Source organism: Phaseolus vulgaris, chromosome 8 (assembly GCF_051622355.1).
Source record: "Phaseolus vulgaris cultivar YP4 chromosome 8, ASM5162235v1, whole genome shotgun sequence".
Classification (NCBI taxonomy): domain Eukaryota; kingdom Viridiplantae; phylum Streptophyta; class Magnoliopsida; order Fabales; family Fabaceae; genus Phaseolus; species Phaseolus vulgaris.
Window position 1 is genome coordinate 8,044,693 of NC_143505.1, and position 13,199 is coordinate 8,057,891.

At 28.6% G+C, this 13,199-nt stretch overlaps 1 protein-coding gene across 1 annotated transcript; it reads left to right on the forward strand.

Annotated features, from left to right (window-relative positions):
- The first annotated feature begins 7,633 nt into the window (after window positions 1–7,633).
- Window positions 7,634–12,409, forward strand: LOC137823909 (serine/arginine repetitive matrix-like protein). The gene is made up of 5 exons (XM_068629236.1): window positions 7,634–8,463; window positions 8,769–8,874; window positions 9,254–9,368; window positions 10,135–11,097; window positions 11,579–12,409. Exons 1-5 carry the CDS (start codon window positions 8,295–8,297, stop codon window positions 11,984–11,986), a joined length of 1,761 nt encoding a protein of 586 aa, XP_068485337.1. The 5' UTR covers window positions 7,634–8,294; the 3' UTR covers window positions 11,987–12,409.
- The last annotated feature ends 790 nt before the right edge of the window (window positions 12,410–13,199 follow it).

The window sequence follows — 13,199 nt, forward strand, 5'->3', positions numbered from 1 at the left end:
TATAAGTGAGTGCAAACCTCATTCTCAGGAGCCGGTTTTATGGGTTAAGTTAGGCTTAAAGTCCACTTCGTAATATAGTATCAGAGTAATTTCGAGCATATCCTAGCAGGTGTTTGTTGGACTTATAAGATCACCCGCTAGCAGGTGTTTGTTGGACTTATAAGATCACCCGCTATCGGACCGTTATCAGACCACCTATAATATGTTATCTCACCCACGAGTTGTGGTGCAAACCTCATACTTATTAGGAGGCGATTTTATGAAGTTAAGTTAAGCTTAAAGTCAATATTGAAAATGCATGAGTTAAAAGAATTTTAAAAATTAACTATTTTAATTTATCAAATTGTCAACCAAATTTAGTGTACGCTCAAATATATTTTATAGATGTCACTCTCATTTTACTCTTTTTGTAAATCATTATTTTTTGTTCATAGTATTTATAAATATTTTAATTTTAGTCTGAACAACATACTCTCTTTTTTTTTTGTAGTTTTTACAAATAAAATCTCTTTTTTAATCACTATAAATAGATATTACTTTGGATTTTAGCTTCTGGTAACCTAATATGTGAACATATGAATTTTGATGACGTTAATAATAATATCAACCATCATGTAATGACATTATTCTGAAATAATTTGTCTTATAGTTAAAGACAAAGATTAAAAACGAAAAGAAAACAAAATAAAAAAGACAGAATTATGATCCATATATATATTTATGTATTATATTTATGAATGATGATAGCATTGATATCTTGGTTTGTTCTGATATCACTATCAGTCCATTTTTTGCGGATCAATGACTCTGCTAGCTATTAATATGCACTCTTTATTCCTATGCTACACATGTCATTTTCTATCTTTCTCCATTCCATTTCATTTCAATTTCAATTTCATATGCTTTCTTAATATTTTTCAATTACTTTTATTTATAAACTCGAATATTATGTTAAATTGTATTATTAAATCTCTCAAACACAGTATTAAGAACAAATCATAATTTAAAATATTTAAATATATTTATTTCAAATTAAATCATAAAATAATAATTTATATAAGTAAAATATTATATTATTTAAAAATAAAAGATTATATATATATATATTAAATATAAAGTAAATTTATCTACTAAATTTTGCAGGTAACTGATGCCATTTCAATATAGTTATAGCATAAATAAATATTTACCTTACTCGTTATAGATATTTTGAGAAATACCCTAAACTCTAAATACATTTTTTCCATTTAATAACAAGTGAAAACCAAAATATTCTTAAAAAAATCACCTTACTGTATATATATATATATATATATATATATATATATATATATATATACGAAAAACGTTTTAAAACATTCAATAAAAAATTAAGAAATGCTTTATTATACTACACAAAAATATGCTTACTCATTAAAATAAAAATAAAATTAATCTTATTTGTTTGATACTAAACTTAATCTTATAAGCTCATTATCTTATAAAATTGAGTTAAACTTCACTTCCTAATATATTTATTAAATTTGTTGAGTTTATTAGTTCAGTATGTTATTAGATTAATATTAAACCATCCATAAGTTGAAGGATCTCGACTTAAGCAAGTGTGTTGAAAATCAAACTTGAATATTTTATATCATACAAGTAACACTACAAGAAAATCATGAAATAGAAATTAATTTTAGAGACAAAAATAATTAGTTTCTATAATGACTAAATTAAAGATCATTTTAGAAACTAAAAAAAAAAATTGGTTTCTAAATTAGTTTTTATTATTGTTAAATGGTTTCTGCATTGGTATCTAATTATATACCAAAGTTTTTACTACCAAATTTAGAATATAAATAATTGGTAGTTAAAACATTGGTAGCTAATTAGATACCAATTTAGAAATTAGTTTAGAAACCAAAATATTTTTTAGTCTATAAAATGGTATCTAATTTAGTTATTATAATAACTAGTTATTTTTTTTTATCTCTAAAATTAATTTATATTTCATGATTTTTTTTATTGTAAATATAAATCTACCTTATAAATCAATTTTATAAAATTGAAGTTGTCTCTTGCTTTGCAAAAGGGGAGTTCTTTCCCGCATCCATCCCATAAACCCCTGTCAAAGGCGCTTCTACTCATTCTCAATTCAGGAAAAGGTTTTAAAGTTGTTATTCACTAAAAATTAATACTTATCTCAAATATTTAAACTTATTTACTAATAATCAAGATAGTTTATTTTTTTTCATATAATCAATTGATATTCATGCAAGAACCTGTATTCACTTATCAGAACTGATATAAAATTATTAAAACCTAAGTATATTTTTCATTAATGACTTCCGTGCTTAGTATACATTAAACTCCAACTACACAGAATTGTTTGTCACATTAATCCAATACATTTTAATTTAAAACTCAATTATCGCTAAATATTCAATTATAAGCATTAAAAAATATTCAATATATCTATTTAATCAACTTAAAATTATAAATATCAAAATTATTTAAATAATGTAAACAAATAATAAAATTTGACTTTTTAGCAATTAGCTCGGGAAAATTAAATTTTGCTGAACAAAATTTGGTTATAAGGACCAATTTTTTTACCCAAATTGTAGAGCCAAAATTTATTCCACTAAGAATTTTTAACAATTATTTTTTTATTTTCCAAAAAATATATACATTCATTTACCTATGGCAAATAATTTATGGTATCTTTTCAATTATAACTTCTTATTAACTGGTTTTTAAAAAGTAAAATAATAATTTTAAAATCACTTTCAACAGCGTTTTTAGGTTAATCCTCATCCAAAAGTGAAAAAATATGACAACTTTTTCTTATAACCAATGTTGAAAAAGCAATGATGAAAATTTTATAATTAATTTAATTTTGGAATAGTTCATTTTTATACGTCAATTATAATTGTTTGATCATTTCGATAATAATTATTTTCATAATTCTCATCACATTAGTTACTTAATAGAATATTTATTTGCAGTCTCATGTTAAAATTATTCATTGTCTTCATTTTAACTTCGTCAAAACAAAAAAATTGTGTCACAATTGTTACTTGTCATTTTGTTGTTATTATGTCTTCATAAAAAGATTAATTTATTTAATTATGTTATAAAACAACAACAGTCCATTTTATAATGGTTTTAACCAAAACAACAACAATTATAATTATTATTGTTTAATTTTTAAGGATAGTTAAACCAAGTATAATCCTAAAATTATTGTGATACTAAAATTATAATTAATGAAAATTAAGTTTGTAAATAAAATAAATAAAAAAACAAAGGAGCAGTTAGTCCCAAAAGGACGTTACTAGTGTTTGGCTACAAAGTTGACATGATGCTGAAAAAAAGGATGAAAAAAAATCATGATTTTGAAAAATGAGCATTTGGAAAAAGAGGTAACTCTTCAATACAAATTTTGATTTAAGTTTCCGTGTGGATCTAATCATTACTCTTACTAAAACTAAAGGAAAAATAAATTTTAAAAGCAGTATATTATATATAAAAAAAAGCAAAAAGTGTAAGAGAGTGATTGATAATATTTGATTTAGATAACTATGTAATTAAAATGTTCATTTATCATCACTTTTTCAGCTGTATAAAAATATTTATCATACTAGTTAAAGTTTACTTGAAAAATCTTATTAAAAAGTTAATTTTAAGTTTAATTTAACTTTATAGGATCGATTTTATGAGATAAAGTTTGTACTCATTTATATCCTGTTAAATGTTTTCATCTTTAGTTGATGTGAGATCTTCAACATACCTTTCTTACATCGAGAGTGACAACTCGTGCATAGAACAATATATTATGAATAATTTAATAACGGTCCGATAGCAAGTTATCTGGTAAGTTCAACAAATACTTATTAGAATAAACTCGAAATAACTTTGATATCATATTAAAACATGAACTTTAAATTTAACTTAACTTCATAAAAACGGTTTAGTTAAAAAAGAAAATGTGGAAAAGGAGAAAAAAAATATGAAAAACATGGTAAAATGTACAATTTAAATAAAAGTATTATTTATTCAATTGAGTGAAAAATAATAATAAATAAATAAATTTTATATAAAACTATTACCAATCAGGGATTTTAAAATCAAGAAAATAATATATAAAAAAAATAATACATTAATTTCGCTTCTCACGTAGATTTCTCTTTCAGAAAAGATAAATTTCTCAAATGGATTTTTCATTATTTTTTTTATCACTTCCACTTCACTCATCCTTAATTAAGGATAAATTATTAGTTTGGTCCCTAAATATATATATAAGACAATGTCAATTCATTCATTAAAAAAAACAAAAATATTTATCTTAATTTCTGAATATATAAAAAAAATATAATTAGGTTTATTCTTAAATTGTGTGAGACTATTTCATTATTAAATATATTTTTAAAAACTAACTTCAAAATAAACAGAATACTTTTCCATACATAAATTACAATATTGTAGAACTAAATCAAAATTTTCATTCTCTTGAAAATTAAATTAAGAATATCTCACACGTTGAAAGGAAAAAAAGAAGTATTCATCACATTAACTTTACACATTTATTTATTTATATATATTATTTAAGAAGTTGAAAGTACTAGTTGAGTTTTGTCATAAAATGACATAAAAGAAGATTAGGTTGGTGAGTTAGAGCTAACGGTAGTTGCAACGTCTCTAAAAAATGCACCTTAAAATATGATATTCCATTCAAAGAATTCAAGAAAAAATCAAAGTTTTTATCATCACATTTTTCTTCTCACTTACTCTGTTGTCTTTGAATTATCATCATGCAAGCAAAACAACCAAAAATATTACTATCATACAATAATTGAATTTAATGTATACAATATTGAAGAAGTGGTTGAGAGGGTTAAGAAACACTTCACCTTTTTCTAGATTATGCCATTTACATCACTATATAATATATTAGCAACCTTCTTAAGCAATTAACTATACATTTAATATATAATATAAAACTACTTTATATTTAATCACAAATCATAAATATTTTTTTTATAAAAGTTAACAAATTTTTATAAGTCGTCATTTTTTACTGAATGTAAATGCAATTTAATTTACTAATTATAATTTCGTAATTTTTTAATATCACTTTTACATAATTTTTTTAATGTAACATGCTCGTTTAAATTTTTACAGAAATAATTTATGATTTAACTATTTTGTTATTTTTTATTGGATTAAATATATTTTTCGTATTTCTATTATAATATAAAATTAGTTTTTGTTTATGGTCAAAACTTTAAACCTTTAAGTATATAGTAAGAAAATTATTGAAATAAGTTGTTATTAGTTATAATAAATGAATTTTTAACATTAATTATATTATAATATTCAAGTCTGAGTGAACATAAAATATTTTAACATCCTAATTCACGTTAGAAATCTATTTACCACATCAAAAAATGGATTAAAATTTATTTTAATAGTTTCCTTCTTACAATTATATTGATTAGAAACAAAAATCAATTTAGCGTGAAAGTATGAGGATGGATAATATTTAGTTCTTATTTATTTGTGTAATACAATTCCATCTCTTTACTAATAAATAGTTCAATTTCACCGTTTAATGATACAATTGTCCCTTATTCTTTTAAATGGATGTTATTTAATATTTTTTCATATAAATAAAATTAACACTGTTGTAATTATGATTAGTAAAATCTTAAATTGTCATTGAGAAATTACTAGTTTATTGATTTAATTGTGACGGTTAAAAAAGTCCTCTATAACATTACAAGAAAATTATTAAATAAAAACTAATTTTAGAGATAAAAAATAATTAGTTATTATAATGATTAAATTAGAGATCATTTTAGAAATTAAAAAAATTATTGGTTTCTAAATTAATTTCTATTATTGACAAATAATTTCTAAATTGATATCTAAATAACTATCAAGTTTTTTCTATCAAATTTAGAATATAAATAGTTGATAGTTAAAACTTTAGTAGCAAATTAGATACAAATTTAAAAACTATTTATCAATAACAGAAACTAATTTAGAAATCAATATTTTTTTTAGTATCTAATTTAGTTATTATAATAATTAATTATTTTTAATCTCTAAAATTAATTTTTATTTAATAATTTTTTTATAATGTAATTACACACAATGTTGTAGTTTTGGTTTAAAATTTATTAATGGTAAAAACCTTTAAGATGTTAAAAATAAGACGGAATTACAAGGTTCAAAGTCTAATTTAATAAAATAAAAGTAATAGAAATAATAAAAATGGATTGAATTAAGCTTATCGATATTCTGAAATATGAGAAATACTATTAAGAAAAAAAAATAGAAGAATTGAAATTGGGAATAAATTTTTTAAAGAAGAAAACAATTTATCAAAAGAATTTACACATTTAGATGGATGGAAATGTTTTTCTTAAGTTTCACCCACAAAATAATAACAACAAAATACCATTACAATTGAAAGTGGGTCCATTCGTTGACACCAAAACGGTTAAAAATATTAAAATAACAACACAGTCTTAAAAAGTCTTGTGTTTTTTTTTTCTCAGCCACACAACCTTTTCATATGGTTGAAAACTTAAGTTTCCTGAGAAACAGGTAAGACTTCTGTTAATAGTTATGTGCATGAATTTTGCACCTTTTCTGCATTAATTAATGATGAATTAATTATCAACTAATTGCATATCATATCATGTTGTTAAGTCACTCATAACACATTAACTTTTTAATAAATCAATACTTAACTCCTCAACAACTCAAGTAAGCACCTATTTTTAATGAAAAATAAATAAAATGGATAATTTTTGTTAACCATTTTAAAAAATATAAAAAGAGACCGATCACAATTACTTAATCTTTATCTTTATTCATGTTAATTAAGAGCTAAATGATTACTTAATAAAACATAAACATATTTTCAAAATCTAATTAGAATGCATCAAAAAAATCATTCTCCATTCATAGATAGATCTTCATGTGTAGTTACATTGTTGGCTTTTACATGCATTATTTGTTTAATACACTACAAAGAAAATAATCAAATAGAAATCAATTTTTAGAAATAAAAAATAATTAATTGTTATAGTGAATAAATTAGAAACTATTTAAAAAAAAAAAAATTGATTTTTAAATTAGTTTATATTATTGTTAAATGATTTCTAAATTGGTATCTTATTAGCAACCAAGATTTTTGCTACCAAATTTAGAATCTAAATAATTGGTAGTTAAAACTTTGATAGCTAATTAGATACTAATTTAAAAACTATTTAACAATAATAAAAACTAATTTAGAAATCAATTTCTAAAAATTGGTTTCTATTTCATGATTTTTTTTACTCATAAAATTTTCAATTATTAAAAGGTATCATTTGCCAAAACATCAAATTATTGTTACTATTGTAAGTTTATTATTAATCATCAGCATATAAAGTTTAATCTTTTTATATACAGATAGTATTTTTTTCATCCTATTAATTAATTAAAACAGTTATTATAAAAGTAAATAATTGTATCCTAGATAAGAATCCATGATTTAGACGAGGGTATGAAGCATATGATCCTATTATCAGTGTAGAAGGAGAATGTGTATGATAGGGTATGTGGCTATATATTGTAGACCCTGACATTTAGCAGCGGTTTTTACATAAAACCTTAAATGGGAAGTGTCGAGAAAAAGGTGAATATTTCCAAGGCTGAGATGCAATTGCAACTGCAACAGTGGAACTCACGTGCAAGACAGTGTTGTGTAGTGGTAACATGAGATGTCAATGTTGCATAACAAGATTCTCCTGCATCAAACCAATCACCAATACAAGCCAATGTAGAAGTAGAAATGAACAGTAAAGTGTAAAAAAAATAAAGGGTTTTTTTTTTTGAAAGGTTAAGGTAAGGAAGCACGAGAAGTCCACAAAAGCAACCAGAAGGGACAAGGGAACCTCGATCCCATGCCATGTGCGGATGGGGCATTATTTCACTTTGTAAATAGCAAGTGTGTCTCTCAACAGAAACAAGCTTAAAGATGAGATCTTTGGTGTTGGATTTTCACCAGTGAAATGAAATGAAATATTGTTATGGAGAAAGAAGGAAGAAGCCATGTGGGTGCCTTTCATATTTTTTTTTAGTTCTCTCTGACACTCCCCATCTCGTCATCTTAACTCAACACGCAATGAGAACACACACACAAGTGTTGTTGTGTTTGTTGAGACATGGAACATGAGCAAAGGTAGATCTGAAGATGGAACATGGAACATGCGTGAGTGTTGAGTGATGCAGTTTTAGATCTTGTTGAGTTGAACATGATGAATGGGAGGAATGTGAGAGAGTCTCTTCTGGGATCTCTCAACCATCACCGTAGAGGGCACAGCTTTAATGGGGTGGCCAACAACAACCACGATGACAACCTCGATCTTTTCTCCAACAACCGCCGCTCCCTCTCTCTTGCTTCTTCTGATGAATCTTCTGATGGTGATTGCTTTGCTTGCTCCACCCTTTTCTTAATATCTCCTCCAACACTTTTGTTTTATGCTTCTTTCTTTCTAATAATAATAATGATTGGTTAATGGGAATGACAAGGATGTCTTGTAATGGTTAACACAAATATGATGATGATGATGATGATAATGCTGTTCAATGATTATAGATGATTGCTATGTGTGAAGGAATTACATGATTATGAAAATTGTTATTAATTTGTTTTTCCAATGAATGCTATGCTCTATGCCATGGTTTTTTTGTGTGTTTTTAATGAGATTTCTATGTTGTTGATTTAGTTTCGGTGAAACTGGGGAGGCTCTCAGTTGGAACAGCAAAACCAGTTAGAAGTGGGATTGATGATCTGTTATCATCTACAGAAGGAGGGAAACATGATTATGACTGGTATGTTATTCAAATTTGGCATGATCTCGAGTTAGTAGATTCAATTTGGGGAATAAAACCAAGAAATCACGTTTTTAAGAAAACGGACAGAACAAATAACGAAAGTGGCAATAAAATTTGTGCTATATTAGCAGTTTGGTGTTCTTTGAGATCAGTCCTAGATCCGGGATTAATTGCTCAAATTTTTTCTTCTTCTCAACACATCCTGATATACTTTGACTGAATTCATAACCAATTCAGATTAGAATTTTTTAGCTGCTGGGTTAGTGTTTGTACAATTCTTTTGAATTATATTACATACACATAAACCGAACACAGTAAATTAAGATTTCTATTGGTTGCTCAATTTGTAATTATTATGACTGTTTTGTGTTATTAGGCTTCTCACTCCCCCGGGAACCCCTGTTTTTCCATCAGAAGGAGAATCCCAATCAACCCTAGTTCCTCCAAGGAGAAGTTTGACTAGATCAACATCCACCTCTAAGGCCTCAAGGGTATGTGATTTCTGCTAATTCATTTCATCTATGTGACCAATATCCATGCTAACAGGTTTGTTAGAAAATGGATTGATGAGATATTATCTGTAAACTTCAAGTGAAGGAGGATTATCCTTCTCCCCACCAGCAAGGAGCCAGGATCTCTACTTTTTTATTTTTTTGGTGGTAGGGGGATAAAGTGATAGAAATGTGTGTTTTCTTTTGGTATTAGAAGTTTCACAAGTTAGTTTCTCTGACCAATATGCTTATCACAATTCACCAGTACCTTTGATTACTTAAGCAGCAGTTTCAAGTGCTTAATTAAAATCTTTGTTCCAACTCAAACTCTATGTGAGCTGAACTCATTAGCACTTATAAGAAGAAAGTAAGAAGGAAAAATTATTTGAGTTTATTTCCATAAGCTAAAACAAACTTAGTGCCTAAACTTTTACAGAAACGGTCACCTAACTTCTCAAAAAATTGAAGTGCATAAGTTGATTTTAGTTCACAGGAGAAACTCGAATCATATAGCTTTCTGATTTTTGTGTATAAGGATTTATGAAAAAATTTGTGACAGTTTCTGTGAGTTTGTCTGTCGGCATGATGATTCACAATAGAATAATATGACATTATTTGATTCATGGTGCTGACTCCACCTAATGGGATGAGGCTTTGAGATTGATTCAACTTACAAAAACATGGAGAACTAGTTTATAAGATTGACCTGTAGAAAATGGTGAGCTAGATGCGATTAAGTTTTAATTTGTTGATCATGTTTTTTCAGCTTGCAGTCTCACAATCAGAGAACAGCAATCCCTCTAGACCAGCCAGAAGCAGTTCTGTGACTCGCTCTTCCATCTCTACTTCACACTCACAACCACAATACAGCTCCTATTCTTCAAACAGAAACTCCTCTTCAATCCTCAACACAAGTTCGGCCTCAGTTTCATCTTACATAAGACCATCTTCCCCCATAACTCGTTCTTCATCTGGATCAAGGCCCTCCACTCCCTCTTCTCGCCCCACAGTATCACGGTCCTCAACACCCTCCAAACCACGTCCAGTTTCCACCAACTCCACTTCTGAAAGGCATAGACCATCATCACAAGGCTCAAGACCATCCACACCTAGTTCTAGGCCTCATATTCCTGCAAACTTGCATTCTCCATCTGCTCCATCAACTCGGTCACTGTCTCGGCCTTCTACTCCCACACGTAGGAGCTCAATGCCATCTTTATCTCCTTCACCTTCCCCTACACCAGGTTCTTTGTCTTCATCTAGCCGTGCTTCGCTGAATGGACGCAGTTCAGCACCTGCATCAAGGCCAAGCTCACCAAGCCCACGAATTAGGCCTCCACCACAGCCAATTGTTCCTCCTGATTTCCCCCTTGATACACCACCAAACCTTAGAACAACATTGCCCGATAGGCCTGTTTCTGCCGGCAGGTCGCGTCCTGGTGGAACCACTTTGAAGGCAAATGGTTCTGAAACTCAAGCCTCCTCCGTTACTGTGCCAAGGAGACACTCATCTCCTGTTGTTAGCAGGGGGAGAATGACAGAACCTTTGGCGAAAAGCCGTGGCTATGCCAATGGCCATCATGCTGATGCTCCTGAGCCTAGGAAAGTTGCACATACTCCTGAGCTTGCTGCAAGGAAATCTGTTAAGGCCTCAACTACTGCCACTGACAATAATGGATTTGGGAGGACTATCTCAAAGAAATCCCTGGACATGGCTATTAAGCACATGGTTTGTAAACTTTACTCTTTCTGTTCTGCAAGATTAATAATCAAAATTTACCGATTAGATCAAACCCATCACATTCAACAGTTTCACGTTTTATTCATGATCATAATAGACATAAAGATTGAAGTTTTATACCACTAACTACTTTCACTTTGTTCGAAAATCGGTGTCCAAATGATACTGCAATCCTTGCATTTGATGCCATGATTCATCATTATCCATAATACATGATCAATTATGTTGCTCTACATGGCCAATTTCCATGCATTTCTTTTCATTCATTTCTTATCTATTTCTCGTCTTCTTTTCCAGACCCTTTATTTCTTTCATTTGCATCAAATATAACATAGAAATTTATCCACACGAGACCATAGTTATGAGCGTTTATTTGGTTGCTGCAGTTTCCTTGAGTAGATGCATACTTCAGTCAAGTTTGTTCTATCAACTGAAACCTGATTTTTCAATGTGATTTTCCATTTAACAGGATATAAGGAACGGCTCAGGAAATATTCGTTCACTATCAAGCACCACACTCTTCCCTCAGAGTATTAGAACTTCCACTCCCAAGAGCCATTCTCATAGAGTTTGTGCTCCAGCATCTGTTGACATGAATGGAAGCCTGCTAAGCAGCAGTAACAATGGATCCAATTTTGATATGGGAAATGGTATCAGTAATAGAAGTATGATCAGAGCTAGAGAGGTAGATGAAAGACAATATTCTGCAAAAGTGAGTGAAGTAGACATCTATGAGAGTTCTCGTTATGATGCACTGTTGTTCAAAGAAGATTTGAAGAACACAAACTGGCTGCATGGTGTTGATGATAAGTGTGATCAAGGCCCCATATTTGATAACGGATTTGAGCACCTGCCAGAACCTTTTGGCCTCTTATAACATCATATCTAAAGAGGTTGTTCTTCCTAATGCATTTGTAACATGCTATTTTATGTTTTAATTATTATCTCAATTTTTTTGAAAGGATGGGATGTTATATAGCTCAAAGGTGGAGAACAAGTGAAGATGCATTCATATGTTTTCTGCAATCTGCAGAGGAATCAGTGGATTTAACTTTGATCTCAAACTTATACAAATAATGCAGGAAAAAAGAATTACATGAAATATGTTTAATTTTCTTTGGGAACATTTTAGAGTTTTCAGAAATGAGGAATGCTGTCTGCATATCATGCATGCGTTAGTCAAAAGGCAAATGTAGTACTGTAAGTACATAGAGATGGAATGTGATGTTTTTATGCAAACACTATGGCTGAGTATTGTTTTCCCCTTGGCAATGAACACAATAGTTGGGTTGCACTTCTACATTTTTAGTGCCTTTTTTTCTTAACACAAAAGTACAATGATAAAATTTAGATAAATTCCTTAAAAAATGAAAAGTTTTTTTCATATATATTTTTCGGAAATTCATTTAGTATCTAAATGGTTTTTGGACTATAAATATAATCTAAATAGTCATCATTGCAAGCAACATGGATGAAAGAAAAATGTCAACACTTAACGAGTTAGCCAAACAGGTTGAACTCTTTCTTTGCTTGAGTGTGCAGCCATTCTCAGCCTCTCTTTTTCTCTTTTGCTCTCTAGTTTCTTTTAAAAAAATCCCTATTCTACCACTTTTTTCACACTTCTCTTAAACACTCCTTTATCTGTCTCTTCTCTTTTCCTACTCTCATTTTGCCTTTTCAAAGATAACATCCACTAATTTTCTGTTTTGCATAAGAAAAATAGTACAACGGAAACTTGTCTAAGTTAGATGTATTTTTGTAAAGAAAAAATGGAGAGTAAAAGAGGAAAAAATGAGGATGAGAATAGCATGGACCTTGAGTTTCTTAGCAGGCTCAAGGGGCCAAAAGGTGGATATCAGAAAAACAATTTGTCTATTGTGATAATTTCTTTCTACACTACAGCAATCTTATCTGCATAGCTTTCAAATTCCAGATTTACCTTTGTGTAATGAAAGAGAACACCTTCCAGAAATTTCAGATAAGGGAATTGAGAATGAAGTATTCTCCATTTGATGTCCAAATAGAAAATGATAGTGATAATTCTTCATTTCAAACCTTCTGTCAAAGGAAATTCTTAGTTTATCAACCTA